This window comes from Protomyctophum parallelum (genome assembly GCF_964188405.1).
Source record: "Protomyctophum parallelum genome assembly, chromosome: 10".
Classification (NCBI taxonomy): domain Eukaryota; kingdom Metazoa; phylum Chordata; class Actinopteri; order Myctophiformes; family Myctophidae; genus Protomyctophum; species Protomyctophum parallelum.
Genome location: NC_139704.1, coordinates 42,122,053 through 42,149,374, shown reverse-complemented (window position 1 = coordinate 42,149,374; position 27,322 = coordinate 42,122,053). Strand labels below are relative to the sequence as shown.

The 27,322-nt window shown below is 43.8% G+C and overlaps 1 protein-coding gene across 1 annotated transcript in view; it reads left to right on the top strand.

Moving 5' to 3' along the window:
- Positions 1–27,322, top strand: part of LOC310865836 (ryanodine receptor 2-like) — a gene marked incomplete at both ends in the record, with an annotated part of 126,701 nt that overhangs the window by 7,246 nt on the left and 92,133 nt on the right. The window contains 30 exons of the mRNA XM_083775046.1: positions 143–255; positions 1,576–1,699; positions 3,655–3,751; positions 3,900–3,974; positions 6,632–6,788; positions 7,009–7,173; positions 8,149–8,270; positions 8,846–9,029; positions 9,115–9,250; positions 9,380–9,475; positions 9,980–10,098; positions 12,404–12,537; positions 14,918–15,156; positions 15,859–16,051; positions 16,684–16,903; positions 17,288–17,379; positions 17,789–17,914; positions 18,060–18,143; positions 19,042–19,201; positions 19,360–19,507; positions 19,834–20,042; positions 20,881–21,055; positions 21,226–21,434; positions 21,882–21,996; positions 22,329–22,467; positions 24,399–24,510; positions 25,266–25,426; positions 25,578–25,737; positions 25,856–25,942; positions 26,072–26,298. Coding sequence (XP_083631172.1) covers positions 143–255; positions 1,576–1,699; positions 3,655–3,751; positions 3,900–3,974; positions 6,632–6,788; positions 7,009–7,173; positions 8,149–8,270; positions 8,846–9,029; positions 9,115–9,250; positions 9,380–9,475; positions 9,980–10,098; positions 12,404–12,537; positions 14,918–15,156; positions 15,859–16,051; positions 16,684–16,903; positions 17,288–17,379; positions 17,789–17,914; positions 18,060–18,143; positions 19,042–19,201; positions 19,360–19,507; positions 19,834–20,042; positions 20,881–21,055; positions 21,226–21,434; positions 21,882–21,996; positions 22,329–22,467; positions 24,399–24,510; positions 25,266–25,426; positions 25,578–25,737; positions 25,856–25,942; positions 26,072–26,298 — 4,378 coding nt within the window. The remainder of the gene's footprint in view (positions 1–142; positions 256–1,575; positions 1,700–3,654; positions 3,752–3,899; positions 3,975–6,631; positions 6,789–7,008; positions 7,174–8,148; positions 8,271–8,845; positions 9,030–9,114; positions 9,251–9,379; positions 9,476–9,979; positions 10,099–12,403; positions 12,538–14,917; positions 15,157–15,858; positions 16,052–16,683; positions 16,904–17,287; positions 17,380–17,788; positions 17,915–18,059; positions 18,144–19,041; positions 19,202–19,359; positions 19,508–19,833; positions 20,043–20,880; positions 21,056–21,225; positions 21,435–21,881; positions 21,997–22,328; positions 22,468–24,398; positions 24,511–25,265; positions 25,427–25,577; positions 25,738–25,855; positions 25,943–26,071; positions 26,299–27,322) is intronic.

The following is a 27,322-nucleotide window of genomic DNA, read 5'->3' as shown; positions in this document are numbered from 1 at the left end:
GCCAGTATGCCAAAGTATCACTGACTGAAATACTTACCTAAATCTTTTCATCCTACAATATATTTGCTGCCACAATGACAAGCATACAGTTGGACGATGTGAGATGTGAGAGACACTGTATGTGTGTTTTATATGGGTTCAGGTGAGGCATGCTGGTGGACGGTCCACCCAGCATCCAAGCAGAGGTCTGAGGGTGAGAAGGTACGTGTTGGAGACGACCTTATACTTGTCAGCGTGTCCTCCGAGAGATATCTGGTGAGTCAGAACTAAAGTTACTTGTGCATTGGCGGAATAGATCCTGGTTAAAATGTATTTGTATAAAATGTAAGACATTACAAACAGTAGAACATACATAACAACAACAGACATACGTATACATTATCACAAGATACAGATGTTACATTAAATATGAAGTGCAACTAGGGCTAAAGTGCACCGAGTGTAACTACATCTACCTCCTCCTTCTTCCCTTGTTGATGGCTCAGATGGAGGTAGGTATGAATGAAAAATTGTACCTGTTGGTTTTTGTAACAGGGGTCTTTAACCATTGGCCGGATGGCAAGAATTCATATTCCCGGTATAGGGGGTTGTTATTACAACATGTAAGAATGGTATCTTGTGTGCATTTCCAATTTGCTCAAATGTCGCATTTCATCATCTCAACTGAAGTTCTATGACATTGTCGCCATAGTAACATCACTGACAAGTGAAATGTGATCATCCTCCGAGTGTAAGATCAAAGCCATGTCCATGATGTGGGCAATGACCAAGGAGTATTTGTAATAAACTGTTGAATGTCTCCAAGAAATGTAATGTAAGGTCCCAGTATAAAAAAAGAGCTCCAAGCTACAATGTTCACTTATGGCACCTTGCATGAGCGCACTGGCCTGGGATCCCAGGTAGTCAGAGACACAGCTGATGATGATATAGCTACTGCACTCTCACATCGCATATACAGTATGTACATATTTTTACATTTCATTATAGTGTGGTTTCCTCTAGTAATTGCCCGACTTTATTTATTGGTTTTTTTATTCTGTATAAACGTTTTACGGCCCCTGTGAGGTCATGTGGGTCAATAGTAATACATTATCATACTGTACTTAGCTAGCTAGCTAAGTGTGGTCGGTGCAACCACACTGTGCTGTACTGGCAACAGGCCCACCTTGAACTTGTTACTGCTAGACTTCTATGTAGAAGGTTCTACAGAGTTTAGTTCATGATCCAAAAACACGGTTCTGAGTAATCAATTCACCACCTCTCGGGGAAGTATTCATTTTATCAGCGCACCAAATGTCCGCCATTTAATGTTTTCTTCAAAATATAGGCCTATTTGCTTTGTCCAAAACTCACACAACTTGGTACATATTATCTCTAGAGTCATTAGTCAGAATGTATCAGTCAGATTTTGCAAACTCTGTGCGAAATGCCTGTAAAAGCCTTCCTGTTAGGGGCCCTGGGTAGGTGGAGATCTACGCTCATTGGGGCACACTTCAACATCCTCATCTGAAAATAACCAACAGGTAATGTACTGAACAGAGGCCACTTTTGAAATGCCATTTTCTTGTTTTCCAGCACCTGTCCTACGGCAGTGTGGTAGACAACAGGAGCTTGAGTGGCAGTCTTATTGTTGACGCAGGTTTTCAGCAGACTCTCTGGAGTGTCGCCCCTATCTGTTCTGGAAGTGGTGTCGCTCAAGGTGATTATTTTTTTTAATTTCTCACTCTCTATAGAAATATTAAAACCCCCTTTACAACAATAATACAAATACAATTATGAATGGTTGCAATCTAACGCTTCTGGGCCAAAATGTAATTAGTCGATTCACTGATTTCTTAGACTAGAGCAAATCGGTTATGGTTGGCAATTGCCATCTGGTGTGACGTATATTTCTCATCCATTGCACTCCAATGCCCGAGAGGGAAGTTACAACTAATGATTATGGATACTGTGGTACCGCTGAGGCACCATGACTTAAAACCCTTAATCACAGTAAAGTACACTTTCGGGTATTATGGCTTGAATAGAGTCTGATTTAGACAGATGTAGCTGCAAGCGCTAACAAAGTATGCTATTAAATAAATTATAGGAATGGTAGGCTGCTCTCTCTCTCTTTACAGGTCGACAGTTATTCACAACAGACAGACGTGTTGTGAGCTTGTAGATAAGCTATTTTCGAGGTGTGCAGTATGTGCGTAGTTAAGCCACATAGCCACAGGTGCTGGTGCTGGGCACCCGTCGCCTCCATTGTACGTCTCCACCAAGGCCAGCAGGTTGAAAATGAAGGAACATCGCTCCAAAAATAAATATGTCATATGTTATTCATACTGTATAATGTGTGGAAATAATTAAATAAATTACATATTCTGGAACATAGCCTTCACGCATGCACCCGGTCAGGGCAGCAGTGACAACGGAAAGCTTGCAGTCACGGGTGCGCACCAATTTACAATTTACAATTTAGGCATTTAGCAGATGCTCTTAATCCAGAGCGATTTACATTAAGCAAGAACAGCATGGGAATAGATCACATAAAAACATTTATCAAGAAACATGCGTAAGCTAAGAAAGTAACAGTGGAATATCTATAAAATGAAGCTATACATATAAACTATACATCTATACTACTATGCTATACATATGTACTATGACGTGCTATGACTACATACAATGCAATTATAGTGCTGTGCTGTCTACATAACATGCTATAAGTCTGTATCAAATGCTATCCAAGTCTACAGAAATGCTATCTAAGGGGGTGGGGTAAATGCTATGGGCCATGATGGAGTCTGAAAAGGTGGGTTTGCAGACTACGGCGGAAGATTGGGAGTGATGCTGCAGTTCTTTTTTTTTTTTTTTTAGATATTTTTTTGCGGCTTACGCCTTTTATTGTTTTTTTTGAAGGGACAGACAGTAGGCTGACAGGAAACGGGAGAGAGATAGGGGAAGACATGCAGTAAAGGCCGTGTCGGGCTCGGGAGTCGAACCCGCGGCACACTGCGACTGGATTACCAGTCGGGTGCCCAGACGGTTACGCCACCGCCTGGGCCAATGCTGCAGTTCTGACTGCAATGGGAAGTGCATTCCACAGTTTTGGAGCCAGAAGGGAGAAGAGTTTGGGACGTGTGGAGCGTTGTCCCGGCGTTTTTAGTGAGGGTACTTCCAGCTTCCCTGCGTTGGCTGATCTGAGTGCGCGCGAGGGTTTGTAGGGTTCGATCATACTTGTAAGATATGGGGGAGCCATACCTTTGGTTGCTTTGAATGCCAGCATCAGAGTTTTGTATTCTGCACCTTTACCTAATCAGGAGAGAGAGAGGTGTGCGCTTCTACGGTATAGTAGCAGCGACTGGACTGGGAACTGAACATGGCCCACTGTCTACTTTCCTACTTATTCCTGTGTACGTCTTTGACCAACCAACCACGCTATTTGGTGTGATTGCATTCACACCTACAATACATTGAACCGAATTCTGGTGCGCCTGGAAGCAAACCGAGACCCCTGTTTTTTTCCCCACACAAGAATTCGAATGAGCCTTCACGCCTGCCCAAACGAAGTGCACTTTCCGACAATACGCACCAGGATTCGTTTTAATTGCAGTAAAACATTCTGGTGTGAATGTGCCCATAATCAGGTCTCTCCTGTATTAACTGTAGGATACCTGAAGGGGGGGGACACACTGAGGCTGCTACATGGACACAGTGACGCCTGTCTGACGGTTCCACCCACGGAGCAGGGCGAGGAGCTCCGAAGGTCCATGCCAGATACTTTTTTACAACTTCTATAAATTAACATTAACAGTTGAAAAATAATGAACAATGAAATTGTGTTGGCAAATCAGTTCTTCTTATCTCTTCTCCTTTGCCTCTCCGCTCCTCCCTCTCATCTGTCTCTCACCTAGGATGATGCATTATGAGGTTGGATCTGTGTCTAGTCATGCCCGCTCTCTCTGGAGGCTGGAGATTCTGCGTGTTGTGTGGGTTTGCATTATATTTCATCATGACCAGCTCACTTTCCTACAATATATATATCACCTTTTTGTCAGGTGAAACCTGACTAGTGAAAGCTCATGAAATGTAGAAGACCTAAGCCAAATTCCAACACCCAAAATCTCGGCCACTCCTACTCGGTCACTCTGGGTCATTCCAGCTTGACCCGGAAATGGTTAACGTTCCAATTGTTAATGTGCTTCATGGAGGAGGCGAGTGGAGTCGCAGAGTGGGCTCTCCGAGACACACACACACACACACACACACACACACACACACACACACACACACACACACACACACACACACACACACACACACACATTTAACTGAAGAAGACACTGAATTAATAGAGCTTCAGAATGATAAAGTAGTTGTGTGATATGTAAGAATAATAAAAGTAGGCTATAGTCACTGGTAGGCTATATTGTGCACATCTGCCTCAAAATAGTTAATTTCTCTCTGCATACCTGAATGCACAGGCTGCTATGAACAATCTCACAATATTAGAATACTTTATGAGACCACTAAAAACATTTATAATACAGAAATGTTGACCATCTGAAATGTATGTTCATTTATGCACTCAATACATGGTCTGGGCTACTTTTAAGCAAATTATTTCATCAATGGGGCGGAGGTGATAAGCCTGTGGCACTGTTGAGGTGTTATGTCTCACACCTTCCTCTTGACAATACAACTTAGATTCTCTGTGGGGTTCGGGTCAGGCCAGTTGGCTGGCACAGTAATACCATGGTCAGTACACCAATTACTAGTACATGTAGTTTTGGGCAGGTGTCAATTCGAGCTGGAAAGGAAAATCAGCATCTTCATAAAGCTTGTCAACATACTGAAGCACAAAGTGCTCTAAAATATTCTGGTAGATGGTTGTGTTGACTCCAGTGTAAGGTTTTCACTGTCAGTGGACCAACACCGTGCAGATAACATGGCCCCACAACCAATTATTAGGATATTTTACAGCACTGTGTGCTTCCGTATGTTCACAAGCTGGGGGATTTATACGAGCAAAAAGGAACGCGGGCTGTGGGCACTGGGCAGGTCAGGAATTCCCTTCATAATCATATACCTATTACCTAATATAAGTTTTCGCATCCTGGCGCTTATTCACTATTTCAGGAATAAATAGCCTTGCATGTGTTACCTATAAAGATATAATGATGTGGCCATACACATTTATGAATTGTCTATTCTTCTATTCTGTACTACACTATTCTAGACGATCTCACCCACGGCTCTGGGTTCCAGTGATGCAGCTGTGTGACACATTGTATTGTTCCCATGCCCGGCGCCACGGGGGTGCCTGAGGGGGCATAGCACCCTCAGTTGCAAAATGTGCACGCTCAGTTTATGTTCTATGTAAAGTTATGAAAATAACAAAAATATATTCTGAATATTATTGTCATAAAGATCACAATAACAGTATCAAAACACACAGTTTTACCCAGTAATATTATATAGCCACAGCCAGCCTATTATCTCAATTGCTCGTTGTCGTTGCAGCTCCAGTCTAATTTCCCAATTTACAATAACCTGCCTGTAGCCTGTTATTCAGCAGTGGCACCATGCACGGACAGAGCTGTTTAGTGATTTGAATTTTGACCTCGTCCTGAATACTGTTGTGTTTTGTTGTGGTAAGTAAAAGCGCAAAACAAAGTGATTCAGACTGAAGATCTACCCTCTCCTCTTGACTGGTTCAGTTGGAATTTAGCTGTCATATTTTATTCTGCTGCTTTTATTTGTCATGTTTGTTTTTGTATCATTGTAGCTGTAGCAACGGAATGGGGAACTTGGTGAAGGAATGGCTGGCTTTTTGAACGAGCGAGATGCGCTGCTCTCTCTCTCCCTCTCTCTCTCTCTCTATCTCTAAAGCTGCGTGAGTGAGCGTGACCCACCAGAGACTATAGTATCTCATCTTATTTATTTGGATTGACAGATTTATAATGTTGAACTTATGTTGGTTTAGAAAATGTTGGGTCCTGACTCACTGGCTGGGCTGCAGTTCAGGCAATCCGTTTTTACAGTGCCGGTCCCTAGCAATTTGTTTTCTCTACTAGTCTAGTGGTACTTTTTTTCTAAGTACCACTACACTGGCCTGCGCCTGCCAAGATCGTCTCTCCAGTATTGCTCTTGTAACCCTCTTGGCCCTCAAGTGGTCATGGAAAATGGCCAAGGAAAATTACATTTGAATCGACAAATAACAGTCAAGATTTCAACCTTATAATGAAAATAAACCGATATGATGCAATATTAATTAATTTTAAGGCTTTCATTCTAAATGGAAAGATTAGTATAGTAGTATTTTCATATTTCTAGAATCTCCCTCTATCTCACATTCGCATGTAGCCTATAGCCCAGCTACAGCATTTGGTTCATTTGCTGCCTTCTGCAATGTCTCGCACACAAGTTGTGTGTGAGACATTGCTTTCATGAGGGTCAAACCATGAAGTGTTCTGCTATCCTGCCCTTGAAGAGTGGAGAATTCCTACAAGCAAAACCCTGACATCTACCCTGGCCTATTACTGTGAATGTAATGTTCCTAATGTTCCCATATAATGAAATGACGTGATATGAGGTTACTTGAAAGTGGTCAAAAAACAAACAAACAAACTCTTCTGTCTCTCAGGTGGAGTGGTAGCCACACATGCTGGGGCCAGCCCTTCAGGCTGCGCCATGTCACTACTGGGAGGTACTTGGGCCTAACGGAGGAGATGGGTCTGCAGCTGGTGGAGAGGGACAGGGCGGATGTCAAAACAACCTCCTTCTGCTTCAGACCCTCAAAGGTCAGGGCTCACATACCAAACACACTGGACCACTCACTGGTCAAGGCTGTTGTGATGAGCATAGAATGAATGCTGTTGTTATGAGTGTAGAATGCTGAGCAATAGACCTAACTTAACTATTTGTCAGCAATAAACAAAAACATTTACAAATTCTACCAAACTTCTGTATTTGTTTTTACTTTATTGAGTTGTTTTTTAATATTTTTTTATCCTGCCATAGGAGAGGCTTGAATCTGGCCAAAAGAAGGATGTGGATGGCATGGGGGTCCCAGAGATCAAATATGGCGACTCCATTTGTTATGTGCAACATGTAGACTCTGGACTGTGGCTTACCTACCAAGCCATTGATGTCAAAAGTGCCCGTGTTGGAGGGTTGCAGCGCAAGGTGAATCTTAAGTGAATAAAAGGCAGTAACATTAGGTACAATGTTGGGTACAATGTTTTCTGAAGATGTAGTAATGGGCTAAATCACTCACTGTATGAACAAAGATAATGTTGTTCAAGGTGTTTTATTGTTGCTGCAGTGCACATACAATACAGCTAGTCGCAACATTGCAGTCAATGGAATTCTTGCGAAGGTGCCCCAGCTGCATTGTATGTATGTATGCATGGTTAGCCCCTTTCAGGACCCTTGGTTACCTTTTCTGTATTTTGGACAGCGATACCCTAGGGTTCCTTGAAAGTGAATCCTCTCTCCAATAGACGCAGCTGTACCACTGTCTGGTCACGGACACATCTAGCGTCGCTTGAGTGTTGATGAGATGATTCAAAGATGCATAAAGTAGTAGTAGGAGACCATGGAAACTTGTGTGAAGCGGTGCTAATCGGTGTCGCCGTTAAGTATTTTTAATCTATTTTTTAAATATTGGCTTCTCTGAAATGATCTCTTCCTCACTTCCCATGTCCCGCCTTCCGCACCGCGATTGGCCATGCTGCAGGTTGCTGTGTCTGGGCTCAGACATTTTAGAAACAGTTATAATGAGGAAACATGTTCTCTTATTTTGTTGCTTTTTTTTTTTTTTTTTTGTCTTGTTTTGTTTTGTGATGGAACCGGGGAGGGTGGGGTATATGTGGGGTTGTTTGTCTACAAAAATTGAAAATCTTATAAAGTTATAAAAAAAAAAGAAAAAAACTTAACGGCAATGCCGATTAGCGCCACTTCGCACATGTTTCCGCGGTCTCCTACTGCTACTTTATTCGTCTCATCAACACTCGAGCAATTAACGATAGATGTGTCTGTGACCAGACAGTGGTAGAGCTGCGTCTATTCAATATATCCAAAATACAGAAACGGTAACCGAGGGCCCGTAAAGGGGCTAGTACATGATGTAAAATGATGCCCTAATGATTGTCTTCCCAGGCCATCCTGGACAGTGAGGGTCACATGGATGATGGGCTGACCCTGTCTCGCTCACAGAGTGAGGAGTCTCACACCACCAGACTAATCCGCAGTGCTGTTCTTCTCTTCACCCACTTTGTCAGGTACAGCAGGCTACAAAGCAGCACTAGAAGTCACTAGTATAGTCCATAGTGGGACATGGTTTGTTAATTTAAAATTTTAAATGGAGCCTGGGTAGGGGAAAACACTCGTCCACCACAGCAGTGGCGCCTCTGGCTTGGCCGGGCGCTCCAACAAACACAATTGCCAGGGGTTGCAGGTGGGAAGCTTGTAGATAGGCGGCACTGTTGTATGATGGTACAATAACAAAAGAGTCTCTCCAACATTGATTAAACACACTTGGTTAAATAAAGATTCTCTCTCTCTCTCTCTGTGTGTGTGTGTGTGTGTGTGTGTGTGTGTGTGTGTGTGTGTGTGTGTGTGTGTGTGTGTGTGTGTGTGTGTGTGTGTGTGTGTGTGTGTGTGTGTGTGTGTGTGTGTGTGTGTGTGTGTGTGTGTGTGTGTGTGTGTGTGTGTGTGTGTGTGTGTGTGTGTGTGTGTGTGTGTGTGTGTGTGTGTGTGTGTGTGTGTGCTTCCTAGCATTGTTGTATTTTCAGGTGAAGCGCTATACAAATAAAGTCACTTTGAGTTGACTTTGTTAATCCACCTTCCTGTCTAGGAAACTTGATGGTCTTAGCCAGCAAGGAAACATCCCCTCATTCAATCTACCATCAGAGACAGTGGGACTCAGTCTGCAGGATCTCATTAGCTACTTCCAGGCCCCAGGGGAGGGGCTGGGACATGAGCTCCGACAGAACAGCATGAGAGACCTGAAGACTAGACAGTACCTGTTTCAAGAGGAGGTAAATAATGCTTATGAATGAATTGGTCCATCATGTGACTATTTAAAAAGAAAAAATCTTTTCACATACATAACATTCTTTACAGGGTGTGATTGGTTTGGTCTTGGACTGTATTGACCGTCTCCACCAGTGCAGCAGTGCCTCTCAGTTTACCGAGGCTGTGGGGAGTGAAGGAGGAGAAGAAAGCGAGAACATCATAAATTTGTTCTACGAGCTGCTGGGTGAGCATTTCAGAAAACAACACACATTGTCCATTGAATGAATGTGAGGAGTCTTTCTTGTTCATGAATGACATGGTCCAGAAATGTTCACATCAAAATGAATGTAATTTTTTCTAATGTGCCTTTCAGCTGCTCTGATCAGGGGGAATCGTAGGAACTGTGCCCAGTTCTCAGGCTCCCTCGAGTGGCTGATTGGCAGGCTTGACAAGCTGGCAGCCTCCACTGGTTGGTTGGAATGACTACTCTAAATCACTATTATGAAAGTAATAATAATAATATCTGGGATTTATATAGCGCTTGTCTAAGTACTCAAAGACGAGATGTGTGGGAGCCAGGGAGAGAACAAAAGAAAATAACATTATTAGGAAAATAAGTAAAAGATACACATTTAAAAGCAATAAAACACTAAAAGCAACAAGTTGAAATCAAAGCCAACTCGGGAAGGCTATTCTTCTAACAGGCGGGTTTTCAGGGTGGTTTTGAAGGTAGGGAGGGAGGGTACTGCATCTCTGATGCATTTGGGTCAAAGATTCACTCATGAGCCAGTAATGTAGAATTAAGTCAACATCCACAGTATTATCAGTCATGGTAATTCAAACCGACTTGAGACAATTAGCTTATGACTTATCGGTGCATCTGCTTGTCCACATTCACATGGGGAGGGGGGGGGTGTATGGGGGTACGGAGCCAATTATGGCTGTAATTACCAGTCTGTTATGTTGTGTATAGGCATCTTGGAGGTTCTTCACTGTGTCCTGGTGGAGAGTCCAGAGGCGCTCAATGTAATCAAAGAAGGTCACATTACATCTATCATCTCTCTTCTGGATAAGCATGGGCGCAATCACAAGGTATCGTGTTCCACATGATGTTTCCTTTCTCTCCTGAGGTACTGTAGGATGAGGAGTCAATTAAGAGTGCCATATGTGATTGCTTGTTTTTTTGCCACTGACATACAAAATAAGAATATATTATATTACCAGAAACCATAGGCAGATAAGGCACTGACTGTAAACAACAATGCACAGCTAATGAACAGTAAAGCCTGTCTCCAGTTAGCCCCTCTCGGAACCCCCTGGGTCAGCCCAATCCGAACCGAACCGGGCTGACCCGTAGGGTCCCTGTGCGTTACTTTGTTTTCGTATGGGAATGTTGGAACGCGGACCTCGGTAACATCGTGTCTGCGCCGTTTGACGTCTTCTTTTCGTTTGAGTTATTCTGAAGGTGTCAACTATAAGTACCTATACATACCGCTGCGAATTCTCTTGTGTCGCGGAAGCCGTTAAGTACTTTGTTTGACCGATTTGGAAGCTTGGATTCTTCTTGTTTATTTACCGTTTATTGTACCGCCTCCCGATGTGCGGTTGGCTTGTGCCGGCTACGTTCCTGCCTCTGATCTGCTCTGTCATAGCTATAACGCCACTAGCTAGCCAGATAGGCGGTACAATGAGGTGTCAATAAACAAGGAAGGAAAAGAAGAATCAAAGCGACCAAATCGGTCAAACAAAGATTAAAAATACTTAACGGAGATATTCGAAGCGTTATGTATAGGTACTTAAGTTACTTACTTACTAAGTTCACACATTCAGAAGCCCTCAAATGAAAAAAAGCTGTCAAAGAGCGCAGAAGGACATATCCGAAGGTATTTACGTTTATTTATGTGTGCATACCCGGTGGCAGGGTGGAGGTGGAATAGGACTCCATGGTCTGGGTCTCAAAAATGTCAGAAACTTCAGTACCATTGGGTTCTGCTTGTAGGGCTAGTCTCCAGTGTGAATGGAGCTTTTAGAATGCATGTCTAAGGTACTGCTAGTAGTAGTAGTAATTGGTAATGCAGTTTAAAAGGCTTATAAGTGTGGTGAGTGACCATAAACTAGTTGGCACCACACTTAGTTCAGGATTGCATCTATCCTGAGCTGGGACTGAGGATACACAGAATATACAATGACTCTGAATCTATTGTGACCGTAGGTCGTATTTACTATGGAAACCTGTGTATCTCGTGTCCGTCCGTCTGTTAGTTAGTCTAACTAGGGCAGCCCGTGCCCTATACACACACACTCTGATTAAGGACATTGCACGCACGCACACACCACACAGACTGTGGGTAGTGGGGCAGACCGGTCCTATCATGATATAATGTCAATACTGTTGATGAAAGCATTCACAATTTATTCACAACATATTCAGGTTCAGGTTTCATAATGACGTACAAATTCAGACATTCAGTTTGTTGTAACCTGTGGTTAGCTCAGTGTTTGTCACTTGTATGGCCTCTCCAGTGCTGGCACTCTTCTGTCTGAATCTGAACTGCTGAACCAGAGCAGGGCTCAGCCATTCAGTTTAAAAAGGGGGCGGGGGGGGGGAGGTGCCAAGTACTGTTGAGGAGTAGGGGTGTTTCACAATGTCAATGAGCAAAGTATTTCTATTATCTTTGGAAATTAATGCAAACCCAAATGATGTTTAGTCTAAAATAGAACATCTATTTATTGGGTTACTTATTCTTGTTCAGCTGATATCTGTGAGGTTGTAGATAAGCTGTTTAGATTTAATTGCTTCTCTGTTTGTGGTAGGATCCTCTCCTATAAAAGGGAGACTGCCTGCACTGACTAGCTCTGCAGACCCTGCAGAGCTACAGTGTAGTCATTTATGCTCGGGCAGGCAACATGCTGACAGCCCAGTGAGAGAGCTGCTAGGGCCCATTTCATGGGCATAGCCTAGTGCAGTTTTGTTATTTTTCCATTGTTTTGCATTAAGTATTTTTGAGTTATTTTCTTTATTTTGGATTTTTGCTGTTTGATATTTGTTCACTGTGAATATCTGCACTGGAGCTGGAGTTGGGAGAAATAAAATCCACAAAAAGCATTGCTGACTGTTTTTGGAGCCTTGGCCCTCGGGCAACTTTACAGTCACGCCTTGTGACATCATGTCTCAATATATGGTCATGCCTCATGACATCTCGTGACATCACGTAACATGGATGGATTATGGCCAGCAACTCTACATCTGACCTCAAACCCTTAGATCTCTATATATAGAGCTGACCTGTTCTGACAGTCGCTTCTCGCCCTCAGGGCGTCTTACTGGTATATATAATATATGATATGATGTTTATTAACTCTTTGCTGTATGATGGCGTGTCTGTTTGTGGACCAGGTGCTGGACGTACTGTCTTCTGTGTGTGTGTGCCACGGCATGGCGGTGCGTTCCAACCAGAACCTCATCTGTGACAGCCTGCTCCCAGACAGAGACCTGCTGCTGCAGACTCGCCTGCTCAACCAGGTCACCAGGTATTCCAGGAAGTGGTTGGGGGACATTGCAGAAACAAATCTAACACTGAGAGGGATGAGACTAATATCCACGCAGTGAGATTAGTATCCCTACGTGAGGCTAATTCCATCCTGGTATACGGTAACCTCACAATGCAGCTGAAGACACTGCTGATTGTTCACCCGTATGGTACAGACTGCTCTGAAAAAAGAAAAGAAAAAACACTTGTCTCTAGACGATTTATGAGCAATCTGTCATCAGACAAGCACACAAGAGTGTCTGATCCAAAGCAAACCCACACGCTTCACCCATAGTTCAAAGTCCAGCCTTTACCATCTGGCGGGAGATTCTAGGTCCCCAATTGCAGGCCAAAACATTCATATAAATTTCTGCCTAAGTCCATTAAGCTCCTCAACACCAATACAGTATGTAGTGTAGACGTTGGCCTTAAGGGATAGGATATGCAATATGTCACCACTTTTGCAGTATTCAATGAATAAAGGTTGAACAATATGTGGGCCATGAGGGTAGTGCAATAATTTGTGTATGAAAGTACTGTATCGGCAAGATGTTTTTCTTATTTCGTATGTGGAACTGCAGGATGTCCAAATCCGTGCACTCGAGTCTGGAGAGGTGGAGGTTTACTTTACTTTACTTTATTATGGATCCCCATTAGCACTTGCAAAAGCGTGGCTATTCTTCCTGGGGTCCAGAAAAAAGGTGTAGTTTAACATCAGGGAGACACCGGGGGTCCCAGCGGTCGGCTATGCAGCCTTCATCAGAGCATTGATCATCTGCATCTGATGAAGGCTTCATAGCTGAAACGCATAAGCGTTCCTTTTTTGGATGTGCTACCTTTTATTAATTATTATTAATTAACAAGTATTGTTAAGTAATAGTGAAGTATTTCAATTCTGGGTACCCTCACTAACTGTATATCCACGTCAGGAGTATTTTGCTTTACTTTCTTTGGGTCTCTGCTCTGATTCTGATACCTTTTCACTCTACATTCTTTCACTTTCAATTCTCGCTCTGCAAGACATTAGTACAGCTGCTGTCATTTTCCCTGTCCCTCTCTCACTTCATCTTACTGTCACCTATCCTCCCTCTCACCTCCACTTCGCCAGCTCTCTCCATCTTCATCACCCTCTGTTCCCAGAATTTCTTTTTTGGACTTTTCAATTCTCTAATCTATTTTACCACCCCCTCCATCTGTCACTTGCACAGGCTCCCAGCTAACACCCATCCTTTTCATCCTCTATGCTTCTCTCTCATTGTCCTGATGTGTCATCATGGTGTCGGGTAAAGGTCAGTGATCCTTGGTAATGGTGGCAACTGGCATTGTATTGAGCTTCCAAGAGATTCAGTCGGCTAAAGTGTTTTGTCATTGTCAATGATGCTGTCAATCACAGCCACTCCCTTTGTTCACTGTATCTTCGTATTTGCTCCCACATATTTCATTATTGGTGCAGTGTGATAAGGTTGTTGGAAACTAATCTGATTAGCCCTCCTGGGCCTCAACACCTGCCAGCAGTTAAACTCATCGCTCTGGCATAGTGGCCAATGGCCAGCAGTGGATAACTGGTTGTACTGGACAGCTCCCAGGTGTGTACTGTGTGAGCCACCATTCTCAGTTGACGTCAACTGGTTAAATGAAACCTAAACCTAAACTACTGCTGTTAAATTGTTTCGGAAATAATTTCTTACCATGCCTTTCTTACCACATTAAGTAAAACTGTACTTTAAATCAACAAGCAAGCACTGTACAAGCAAGCACTGTACAGTGACATAGCAATCACTGTACATAAAGACTGCCCCCTCAACCTCTCTGCAGCCATGTCATGTCTCACCACCTGTCTTGAGGAGATAAAAGCATGGATTAGCAACAACTTCCTTCAGTTAAACGGTAGCAAAACTTAAGCCCTTCTTGTTGGCACACCACACCAGATTCATTCATGCCCCATGTCCCATCCATAGAGTATTAAAAGGATAGAGACTGATCTGGCGCGAAGCTCCGCCCCCTCCGCTATTCATGTCAGTGGAAGTTGCTCGGTGGCGTTTTGAAGCAGCCCGAAGTACCGTCTATTTCCGCCTTTTTGGGCGCATTTCCGCATTGGACCACCACATTTTGGTGGTCCAATGCGGAAGTGCAACCGAACGCTCAATGTTAAAGCCCAGCTGCACGGGGTTTCCTCGTCATGAATCCACGGGTCCGCCTGCAGTCCTTCCTCTTACCACTAGGGCCCAGCGCTTCAACGTTGGAGTGCCTCACTGGCCCCTTGGTCCCATCTCACCTTCGACGGCCAGGTTATGGGTTATGGGTGTCAAGTTTGATCCTCACCTGACATTTATTTTCCTTTCCCTCTCCCTCTCCCTATCCCCAACCCACCCCACCAAAAGCATGAGGCCCAATATCTTTCTTGCAATGGGGGAGGACTCAGCCCAGCATCGAAGGTGGTACTTTGAGCTGGCAGTGGATCATGTGGAGCCGTTCGTCACAGGTGAGCCCACCCACCTGCGAGTGGGCTGGGCTTGTGCGGAGGGCTACAGGCCCTGGCCCACAGGAGAAGGCTGGGGGGCCAGCGGGGTGGGCGATGACCTCTTCTCCTATGGATTTGATGGGCTTCACCTCTGGTCAGGTGAGGATGATCCCCCCCCCCCCCCAATAAACAAACAAATCATAAACACACACACACACACACACACACACACACACACACACACACACACACACACACACACACACACACACACACACACACACACACACACACACACACACACACACAGAGTATATGGCACATTTTCAAAAGTATCTGTCCCTGGTTTTCCTGATGCCTTTGAAAATGTCGTTTAGTAGGAAGAAATGGACCATAAGTACAGTACATGAGGTAGCCATGGAGATAATACTAATGATAAGCTTTAGTTTTAAAGCACTTTTTGAAAATGGTTACAAAGTGCAGTCCTATCCTATGCCTTCTCTAAGCTATCCCACATAACCATGAAATCAAATAAAATACAATTTGATAGCTGAATGCTTGGGCACAATGCTCTTATCAAAGAGTCCCTTATTTGATTATAGTAATTTTGATAATAGTTATTCTGTCAAGCGATTTAAAAGCAATTCATAACACGCACGCACACACGCAAGCACGCAAACCTATGACCTATGCTTTCCCTCTCAGCTTTCCTACCCTCTCAATGAATGCAAATGAAATACAGAGGGACAAGGACTGATCACTCACTTTAAACATGTCAGCGTGTGGTCTCCATCGTGCCAGAATGGCCAGCAACGCCTCAGAGTATAAAAGCTAAACGTTTCCTTCCTGTGCCTCCATCAGGCTGTGTGGGTCGCAGAGTGAGCTCTTCCTTTCCACACCTGCTGAGAGCAGAGGATGTGGTGAGTTGCTGTCTCGACCTCTCCACCGCCTGCATCTCCTTCCGGGTCAACGGTTTGCCCGTTCAGGGCATGCTGGAGAACTTCAACCTAGACGGACTCCTTTTCCCCGTGGTCAGCTTCTCTGCTGGAGTCAAGTCAGTGTTGGCAATGTGCTTGTGTTTTACAATATTAAAAGGATGTGTTTTTCTTTCCTTTTTTTATGTGGAACTGTGAAAATATGTGTTTGAAAAGGTTGCGAGTGCAATCAAATTCATCCGAGCATACAGTACCAGCTCAGTGGCCTTGTGGTTAGAGTGTTCGCCCTGATACTGGGAGGTCGGGGGTTCAATCTCCGGCCGGGTCATACCAAAGACTCTAAAAATGGGACCCAGTGCCTCCCTGCTTGACACTCAGCATCAAGGGTTGGATTGGGGGTAAGACCCTGCGACCCTGCGACATACTAGCGTCATGTCCAGGGGGTGTACTTGTACATCAAGCTGCCTCACGCTACAGAAACAGGAGATAGGCTCCTGCCCTATGGGCCTCATGGCTCGGCAAGGCTACTTACTTACTTATACAGTACCTCTGCTCAATATATCTGTAAAACATTTTCTATTTTATACATGGATGACTTTTGAACAGCAACAGTAGTAACAGCAACATATTGAGTCAAATTGTGAAGCTTCTTCTGTGCTCTTGTTATTCTTTTTTTTACCTTATGAGCTCACTGCTTGCACTGGTGGTCTTTCTGCACTGCCACCCTGTTCCCACTTTCCCCAAAAACCAGGGTCCGATTCCTGTTCGGAGGGAGGTACGGAGAGTTCCGCTTCCTTCCCCCACCAGGCTTCTCTGCGTGTTGTGAGGCTGTGCTCCCGACAGTCAAGCTGAAGGTAGAGCTCTGTCAGAAGTACACCCGGGACCGCGGAGACGGGAAACGAGAGCTGGTTGGACCGTCAGTACCCCTCACACCGGTTACCTTCACTCCAGCTCCAGTAGATATCAGCAAGGTACAGCACAGTACCAACAGGTCTTCATTAACAGCTCTGCTATTGAATTTGTGGCATCATTCTTAATTAGCGGCACTCAGTGACGTAGAGTCTGTGGGGGCCGGAGGGCCAGGGCCCCCATGAGGATTTTCGGGGAATTGCACCCAACCGCACTGAAGACAGTCAAGACACTGTCCAACACCGCCCTCCCCTGGCTAAACCAGGCATGGGCCCCCATGAGGATTATGAAAACTATTTTTGGCGGCACTGATATTTGAGCCTGTGTACTTACTGCATATTTCAACATCATATTTGATCCATAATGTTTGAGTACCGTGTTACTAATACTTTTCCATTGTAAAATTCTTACTATATTATATTTACCCATTTTATCCCATACTGTAGGTGGAGTTGCCTCCACAACTGGAGCATATCAGAGAGAGACTGGCAGAAAACATCCATGAACTCTGGGCCATGGACAGGGTATGCATGGACATGTGTACACAGAGAACACTTTGAATTGATATTACATCATAGTATCAATGTACAGTATACTGCAGGGGTTCTCAGACCCCCGCCCCCCTCCTCACCACCAATACAAACTGACTGCAAAAATAACCTTAATAATAGAGAAAATATATCATAAATTAATACTGAAACCGATATAATCATTATGTTTATGCATGCACCAAGTACTATATGTCTAAAAATAAAGTATTAGTTTCCATTTTCCAGCCATTTAGTTGCAAAAAAAAGAAGAAGATTATTTATTTGTTTGTTTGAGACCCCCCAAAATATTGTGGCGACCCCCTGAGGGGTTGCGACCCACGGGTTGAGAACCCCTGGTATAATGTACCTGCCCAGTCAGCATTCTTTAGTTGGGTTGTGTTCAAGAGTGTAAAAGAGGTCCTGTGGTTCTGTTCGTCAGGTGAAAGATGACAGCAAGAGGAACGACCCCTGTCTGGTGGTGTTCTCTAAACTTCCGGAGCAGGAGAGGAACCACAACCTGCAGATGGCTCAAGACACTCTGAGGTGAGCACCATCGCCATACTCTGCACTCCATTGTGAAGGTGACAATTGAATTTGCATTGCATTATTTGAATGATTCCTTTGATTGGATTTTTTTTGTGTCTAAGATAGCTAGTGTTCAGTTACTGCACTGTTTTTCTTCTGGTAGGGCACTGCTTGCCCTTGGGTTCCACATCGGATTTACTGACGACTACGCCAACAAAGCAGTGAAATACATGAGGCTTCCTGACAAGTATGCCACCACATATAATATACGCATAATGTCACATAATTAACATTAAAAAATAAAAATAAAAACATAGAACAGTGTACCTCAACTGAACACATTCATGATCGCCATTAATCTCTTAGGGGACCGGGTCCCCAGGGTTATGTACTAGGTCTGCTAGTATTTCCCTCTACAACAAATCTTGTTGGGGTCATATTTTGACAGCGGCAATTACCTGTCATAATTTGACCCCCCAGTATTAGGATGTATTAGGATGTTGATATTCATTCATCAGCCAACACTCCCCACTCACAGGTAGTTTTGATTTACATCAAAAGGGCATGTGAGCTCAAACCCACAATTCAACATTTTCGTTTTAAGATGTTGATTTTCATTTTGTATTCATCCTTAGGACCCCAAATCACACCTTGGAAAGCATGAGTGTCTATTTCAAACAAAGTGTTTTTTGACTGGGGGGGGGGGGGGAATTGCCTGTCATAATTTGACCCCCCAGTATTAGGATGTATTAGGATGTTGATATTCACTCATCAGCCAACACCTCCCCCCCCCCCCCCCCAGAGCGGACACATACTGTAGGGCATTAGTCCTACTCCGCCTCCCAGCCAACACTCCCCACTGACCGGTAGTTACCCCTCCCCCCCAGGACAGGGTGAGCACTTTATATTTGAATTAGGAACGTAGACGTTAACATTGTAAAGGTAGCAAAGTGCGCAAAACAGGGTGAAGTTCTGTGGCCATGACGCTCGTGAAGGACAAGCGTCTTGTGAACCATGGCTAAGGGACACTTAGGGTTTATTTGCCAAATGTTTACTTGCATTGTTTCTATGTAATGGGTGGACACTGGCTCTGTCTCTGGACTGTGCCACCTCTCAGTCCCCATTTACCATTCCTGTCCTTCCAGGTACGAGCAGCCTAGCGGCTACAGACCTGCCCCCGTAGACCTGAGCCAGGTGGTGCTGAGCCCGGCCTTGGAGGCGGCGGTGGACCTGCTGGCCGAGAACGACCACAACGTGTGGGCCAGAGAACGCATCAGGCAGGGTTGGACCTACGGAGGTCAACAGGCATGTTCCTTGCAGAGTTCTGGTCATTTGACATCATGGTGGATGTTAATTGTATCTCCTTTTTTATCGTCTTTTAACCTTGCCTTTTAAGTGCAGTGGACAATGTCTCAGTACAACAATTTAGCTGACATTTCTCAGAGTGCATGTTGTCTTTTTAGGACGTGAAGCTGAAATGGAGCCCACAACTGGTTCCCTACAATCTTCTTGATGAGAGGGGCAGGAGGTCAGTTAGGGAGAGTGCCCGAGAGGCTGTCTGTACCCTACTTGCCTATGGCTACAATTTGGAGCCCCTTGACCAGGAACGGAGTATGTCCCGAAATGCATCAGCTTTACTTTGAATTTAATCTCACTTGTATGTACAATACATTTTCACCAATGTAATGTGGACATAAATATAGAGCCAATCTGCATGTTATAATGAAATTTAAATTAAGATGGACTGGCTTTGTCTCATCGGTGTTTGAAGTAGAATGCTACTGTACACGTCCATATCATATTCATTATCATATTGTGTTTCCCTGTGGATTAGTTCTGTCTGTCTTAATGAGAATTGAAATGAGAATCATGTAAATCAAATTTTAGTTGATCAATTATTCATCAAGTTATTTATTTCCCTCCCAATGGGTTTGCAGCCATGCGGCCAGACCAATGTCTCAACTCTGCTGAGAAGTTGCGGGTGTTCAGGGCTGATAAGTCCTACGCTGTGACCCAGGGAAAGTGGTACTTTGAGTTTGAGGTGGTGACGGCGGGGAGGATGAGAGTGGGCTGGGCCAGGCCCGGCTGTGCCTTGGAGAGAGACCTGGGCTCAGATGACCAGGCCTTTGTCTTTGATGGATCTAAGGTAAGTGATGACAAGTCTACTCGTCTTCATCCCGATATTAACTTGAGCATTAGTGTGCCCAGATTCATTGTTTTAACCCATTTAGGCCAGTTTGACCAGGTGAAGAGCCTTGGCTCGAAACGTCGTCAATACATCTTTTGGAGCATATGAGTGCGGGTTCCCTTCTCTTTTCACCCATTTAGGCCTGACGTCGAAATAAATAAAATAAATTCTGACAGTTTTCTGACATGTTTCTGTATTAGTGGTGCTCAATTTTTCAATAGCTAAATTATAACATAATGTTTAAAACACAAAAAGGAGTTCCCGCCCATGGGTTAATAGTTTTAATACAGCATTAATATATGCTTGTTTTAATACAGCATTAATATATGCTAGTTTTAATACAGCATTAATATATATGCTAGTCAATAGATAGTGTGTATTTATAATTTAACCCTGTTGTTCCTAGTTTGGGCATCTTATTATAGGTGTAATCTTTGAAAAAACATTCTACACATTTTATTGAATACACGTATATGTTTTTCTCAATATTCAAATAGATAGTGACAATATCAGATCTATTTTCACTATTCATCGTACAACAAAGTATATTGGGGCTTATGTGTTTATTATGTGCTTATTGGGGCTTATATCACTCCCGTGTGATAATTTGCGTCTTCACTTTTCTGTCCTAACTTTTGTCTTGACACGAAAAGCTGGGCATAGGAGGGGCTAGCGCCTCAAAAATAAAAATAAAGATCTCTGCCTTTTTTACTCTCACCCTGTCTTTCTCTGTCTGTCTGTCTGTCTGTCTGTCTGCATCCATGTCTCTTTGTGTCCCCCCTGCCATGACTTTCAGGCCCAGTGGTTCCATCAGGGTGGCGAGTCCCTGGGATGTCACTGGCAGAGAGCTGACGTGGTGGGCTGTTTGGTGGACATGGCTGAGCGAACAATGATGGTCACGCTCAACGGAGAGTTGCTACTCAACGACAGGGGATCAGAGATGGCTGCCAGCGACTTTGATATCAGAGACGGTCGGCACCACTTTCTGACTAGGAATGCAGAAACTTAAAACATTCACCACCACCTCGCTGAAGTTACAGAGATATTTTGTCTAATTTAGCACTGTTCCCTCCACGGCTTGTTCAGATATATTTAGCATTTATACATGCTTTATCAGTTTTATTTACTTTGTCTCTCCCAGGACTGCTGCCTGTGGTCTGTATGGGTGTAAACCAGGTGGGTAGACTGAACCTCGGCCGCCAGGTGGGCTCCCTGCAGTGTTTTACCATGTGTGGCCTACAGCAGGGCTACAAGCCCTTTGCCATCAACATGGCCAGAGACCCAACCCTGTGGATGAGCTGGAGACAACCTCGCTTTACCTCCATACTTCCCAATCACCAAAACTTACTGGTTTGTTTCTATACATTTCATTTGACAATTCTCAAGCACACAGGATAGTTCCAGAGAGAGAGAGAGAGAGTATATATTTTTCTGTCAATTGTTTTGCAACCAGCCTTGTACTATAATAATTCATAGGTCATTACATTAATTATAATAGGGAGCAGTGGCTCAGGGGGTAGAGTGGCTGGATGGGAACCGTGAGGTTCCCAGTTCCATCCCGGGCTCCCCCGGAGTTAGTGTCGAAGTGTCCTTGAGCAAGCTCTGAAACACTAATTGTTCCCTGATGTGCAGGTTGGTGCCTTGCATGGTTTCGGTGTATGAATGTGTGTGACACAGTGTGTCTGAATGGGTGAATGTAATGCACAATCTATTCTCTCATTCAAGGTCACCAGAGTCAATGGGACAGGTGATGGTTCACCTATTCTGAGGGTTACTCAGCGCTCATTTCCACCCCAGGGTGGAAGCACTGACCTGGCCTTCTACCGTCTGAGCATGCCCATTGAATGTGCTCCTGTGCTCTGTAGCCCTGCAGCGGGCGCTCTGCCAGCCGCCACCAACACCTTTTCTCCAGGTTAGGATTGCTTTGACTCACATTGTGCATAGTGCCAATGGCCACTTGTTCTACATTCTGTTGGGTCTTGCCACGGTTGAACAGAGAATTGAATGTGTTTGTACACACCACTGAACACACTATTGACCCATTTTAACCTATAGCCTTGTTGGTAAATGACATCCGTTAGCAATTAAATCTAATCACACAATCGTTGTGTGAAAACTGGCTGAACTAAATAGTAGAGCAATCTCTCCTTGCCTTTTAATCCAGGCTGCTAATATTATGACCTTGCTTGGATGATTTTAGCTCCCCAGAGCACAACTGTAATTAACTTCCTTTTATCCTCTCAGGCAGGAAAGAGCTGGATGAGTTTCAGATGGACTCTGATTTTGCGGTGCTGATGAAGTCAGCGCACGGATTCACTGGCTCCAGAGACGAGCTCAACCACAAGGATCACAGCCATGACAAAACATCTAAACGTAAACAAAGGTAGCTGAAGGAGATACTGTAACTGCTGTTGAATGAATGTTTGATGAATTGAACAAGGTGGACCCTGTTGTAAACAAGTGTAATGCTTAATTGGGTCGTCCACTCACAGTTAACAGTCTTTGTATTGAGTTTGTGCTTGAAATGTACTGTAATTCTGCAAACTGTTAATACATATTTCAATCAATCAATCAATTGATGTGGGGATGTGTGCTTTTTAATGTTGATGGGGAGGAACAAAAGCATTAACGTTTGACGTGTTAGTGTAGCTCGAGTAATTCTGCATGGAAGACCAGACGCCTGACATCTGCCTTGGTTTGGTTTCCCATGCGGTAGGCTCATGTAGATTTAGTTTGGTGGGATGTCAGTGTGTTTCCCAGTTTCACAGCGGTAAATGTAGCATATGACCTGGGTTTGAATCCACAAATCTGAGTTCCCAGAAGTTTTATTTTTTGCCACTAGGGGGCAGAGAAAAACTAGAATCCACGTGGCTCTACAGGTGTATGTGTGTGTTCTATAATTAGTACAGCGGCTAACAGCCATATTGTGAGAGAACCTTTCACTTGGGGATACAAGCGTGAAATTTGGCATGAACATGCCTCTGGGTCACCTCTTTAACTTTTTTAACCGAGCCAGCGAAAAATCCAATATGGCGGTCATTTTTCAAGATGGCCGCCAAATAAAAAAGGCCTTTTGTGGCGGTTCTGGACAACCATGGGTGCGGCCAACTCGAGACCGGGCACTGCACTCCCTGTGGGTGTGTGGAACGTGTGTGTCGAATTTGAAGTCGGTGGGGCGAACGGTTCTCGGGTTACGTGGATTACAGATGTACACACGCACACAAAATTCGTGCAATATAGCAGATCATTGGAACGGTTGTTCGCTTGGTGATACAAGCGTGAAATTTGGCATGAACATGCCTCTGGGTCACCTCTTTAACTTTTTTAACCGAGCCATCCAAGAATCCAATATGGCGGTGCTATTTCAAGATGGCCGACACATCTAAATGTTAGCCTATGTCTACATTTCTTAAAAATTTTTGGAAAAATTTCACCATTATAGATAGATAGATTTATTTAATTTTTTTAATGTTTTTTATATATTTTTTTTATTCTTTATATTTATTTTTAATTTTAATTTAATTTTTCATACTGAAAATGGTAGCATGCTAATGCTACCATTTTCTAATGCTAATTAGCATGTTAGCATTATCATGTTAGCATGCTATGTTAGCATGCTAGGATATTACCATGTTAGCATTATTATGTTAGCATTAGCATGCTACCATGTTAGCATTAAGTTAGCATTAGCATGCTACCATTTTCAGTATGAAAACTAAAAATAACAAAAAATAATAATAATAATATAAAGAATATATTAAAAAAAAAAATTAATAATAATGGTGAAATTTTTCCTAAAATTTGTAAGAAATGTAGACATAGGCTAACAATTAGATGTGGCGGCCATCTTGAAATAGCACCGCCATATTGGATTCTTGGATGGCTCGGTTAAAAAAGTTAAAGAGTTGACCCAAAGGAAGGTTCATGACAAATGTCACGCTTGTATCACCAAGCGTACAACCGTTCCAATGATCTGCTATATTGCACGAATTTTGTGTGCGTGTGTACATCTGTAATCCACGTAACTCGAGAACCGTTCGCCCCACCGACTTCAAATTCGACACACACGTTCCACACACCCACAGAGAGTGCAGTGCCCGGTCTCGAGTCGGCCGCACCCATGGTTGTCCAGAACCGCCACAAAAGGCCTTTTTTATTTGGCGGCCATCTTGAAAAATGACCACCATATTGGATTTTTCGTTGGCTCGGTTAAAAAAGTTAAAGAGGTGACCCAGAGGCATGTTCATGCCAAATTTCACGCTTGTATCACCAAGTGAAAGATCGTTCCTATTATCTGCTGTACTAAATCTACAGGTTCTTGCTGAAGAAGAAGCCAGACTTGGTCAAAACCAACTCAAATGCCCGTCTCCTTGAAGATGTCCTCCTTGACAAAGACGCCTATGATCAACTTGTCCAGAGCTCTACAGTAAGCGCTGTCACTTTTACCTACCTTGAACAAAATCTACTCTAATATTAATTTGGTTATAGTTTATATTATTAGATACTTTTTTTGGTTTTCTTGTTTCTCACAATGTCTTTTATAAATTTTTACCTCAATCAGAATGCACAAAATCCACATATAATCCATTGGGCTCCAGCCCTTCACTTTGTAATGATTATGTATGTTAGTTTTATTAACTATATAACTATATATTAACTATATACAGTAGATTGAGCTTTGTGTTAGTTCAGGCCATATAGTCACATGCCAATAATAAGCAACTAACCACATCAGCTGACAGCTCAGCTCATTCATATGCCAATCACAATCATTGTCATGAAAAGGCAGTCTTTTCTTAAATGATAGCCACCAAATGCAGCAAATGTACAGTGACAAATAACCAGTTTCCCTTCCTCTTTCCCTACTCACTCTATGCATCCTTACACTACAGTAATCGGCAAGCTGTCACCTCATCAGCCTGGTTCAGTGCTATAGTATTGATTGTTGTATCATTGTGGCTGCAGTCTGTACTCCATGCCTGGGGGGAGGGATTTTTTATGCTTATATGCTTTATCCTGCTTTGTTTCAGAATGAGCACGGGGGTTCTGAAGTTCTAAACTGAACCATAACACCAAACATGAATGTATTGCATTGTTTAAGCAGTTAACTTTGATGCGAGTAGTCCGAAATGAAATAAAGGAAATTGACTACAATTGAAAAATGTCCTCTCTCCTTCTTAGTATTATTACTCGGTGAAGGTACTCCCAGGTCAGGAACCATTCAACGTGTGGGTGGGCTGGGTGACCTCGGACTTTCACCAACAGGACCTGAGCTTTGACTCTGACACAGCCCGCACTGTGACACTTACCCTCGGTGATGAGAGTGGCAAGGTCCAGGAGAGGTCTGTGTACAAGAATAGTTTGATGTGCCATTGTTTTGTGACTTTATAGTGCAATTTGCTTTGATTTAAACACTCCAGTACTTGATGCCTCATTTGTGCTTCTTCATGACCAAGTAGCCATTTAACATATCACCATTCTTTCCCTCTGCAGTGTTAAGCGGAGCAACTGCTACATGGTGTGTGCTGGGATGGCTAACGGCTTGTCTCAGAGTAGGAGAAGTACAGGGCTGCAGATTGGCTGTGTTATTGACACAGCCACTGGCCTGCTAACCTTTACATCCGGTGGATTTGAGATGGCTACCTTCTTTCAAGTAGGTCACATTGTTTGTCTTCTCTTACATATTTTAAGTATCAGTACATCAAGTATATTTTAATCGTTCATTGTCAGCAGTGTGTTTCACAGAATTGTTATTTCTGCACTGTAACCAGGTGGAGCCTGGCACTAGGTTGTTTCCTGCTGTTTTCGTCAAGCCTACCTGCAGAAACATGTTTCAGTTTGAGTTTGAACGCATCAAGGTAACATAGATTTCCCCATCTGTGAATGCAATACAACCTGCTCCACTTTATAACTGTACCACAATGTGGTCTGCACTATTTACACCTTTGATTGCTTATCTCTGTATTTGTTTTCTCTTGTCTGTACAGAATGTGATGCCGTTGTCAGCAGGTCTGTTCCGTAGCCAGAGAAGGAACGCCACTCCCCAGTGCCCTCCCAGGCTTCAAGTTCAAGAGCTCCGGCCTGTCCTGTGGACCCGGGTGCCTGACCACATGCTCAGGGTGATGGCAGCCAGGCCAGATGAGCGCCATGGCTGGAGGATCCAGTGCACGGAGCCCCTGCAGGTCATGACCCTTCACATCCCAGATGAAAACAGGTTAGAGGGATATAAATTCCTTTAGAAAATCTGGATAAAAGTCAATTATTAACCCATCCTGACAGTTTCCTGAAAAAGCTATGTTTCTATGTCAGTCGTTCTTCGATTTTTCGAAAATAGCAGACCTACAAGCTTGTAGATCTGCTATTTTTCAATAGCTAAAGCATAACATAATGCTAACACCAAAAGGGGTTCCCGCCCAGAATGGTTTAAGCTGTAATTGGTATAATTGTCATGTCATACCATGATTCGATCCCGGGTCTTCCATATGAGAGAGCAAATTTATACTGCTTCTCAGTGGAAGGAGAAGTGTCTCTCTGCAGTGCACAGGCGCCTAGGGAACGCCCTTTCTATGGGAACACCTACAAGCCTAGTGATATGGTCACCCAAGGCACGTGGGAGCCCTGGTTGTATTTCATACAACATCCTGCAAATTGGTGCCGGGAGAGTGCTGGTTTTGTTCTACTCAACGTCCTGCATACAGTATGTTGGAAAAGGGAGAGGGCTCATTTTGTTCCTGCGTATGTGAGATTTCTAAATGCGTGAAAACCTATTCCATCCATCATGGCTTGCCATTTTAACTCAGAAAGCATGCTTGTCATCGCACAAAGCCACCGGATGACAGGGCTGGCACTCATGATTGTCATGTCCTCTGCTCCTCGCTGTCAAAGCGTCTAGGTTCTTTTCCATTAAGCCTTAGGGCAGGAGCCAATCCCCTGTTTCTGTAGCGTGAGGCAGCTTGTACAAGTACACCCCCAGGACATGACGCTAGTACTGTATGTCGCAGGGATTACCCCAATCCAACCCTTGATGCTGAGTGCCAAGCAGGGAGGCACTGGGTCCCATTTTTACGAGTTTTTGGTATGATTCCGTCGGGGATTGAACCCCAACCTCCCAGTCACGGGGCAGACACTCTGACCACAAGGCCACTGAGCTGATTGTTTTCCATTATTATATTATTATATTTATTCCGCCAGGCGGGAGACAGAAATTATGTTTCTGCCTCTCTCTGTGAGTGTGTCTG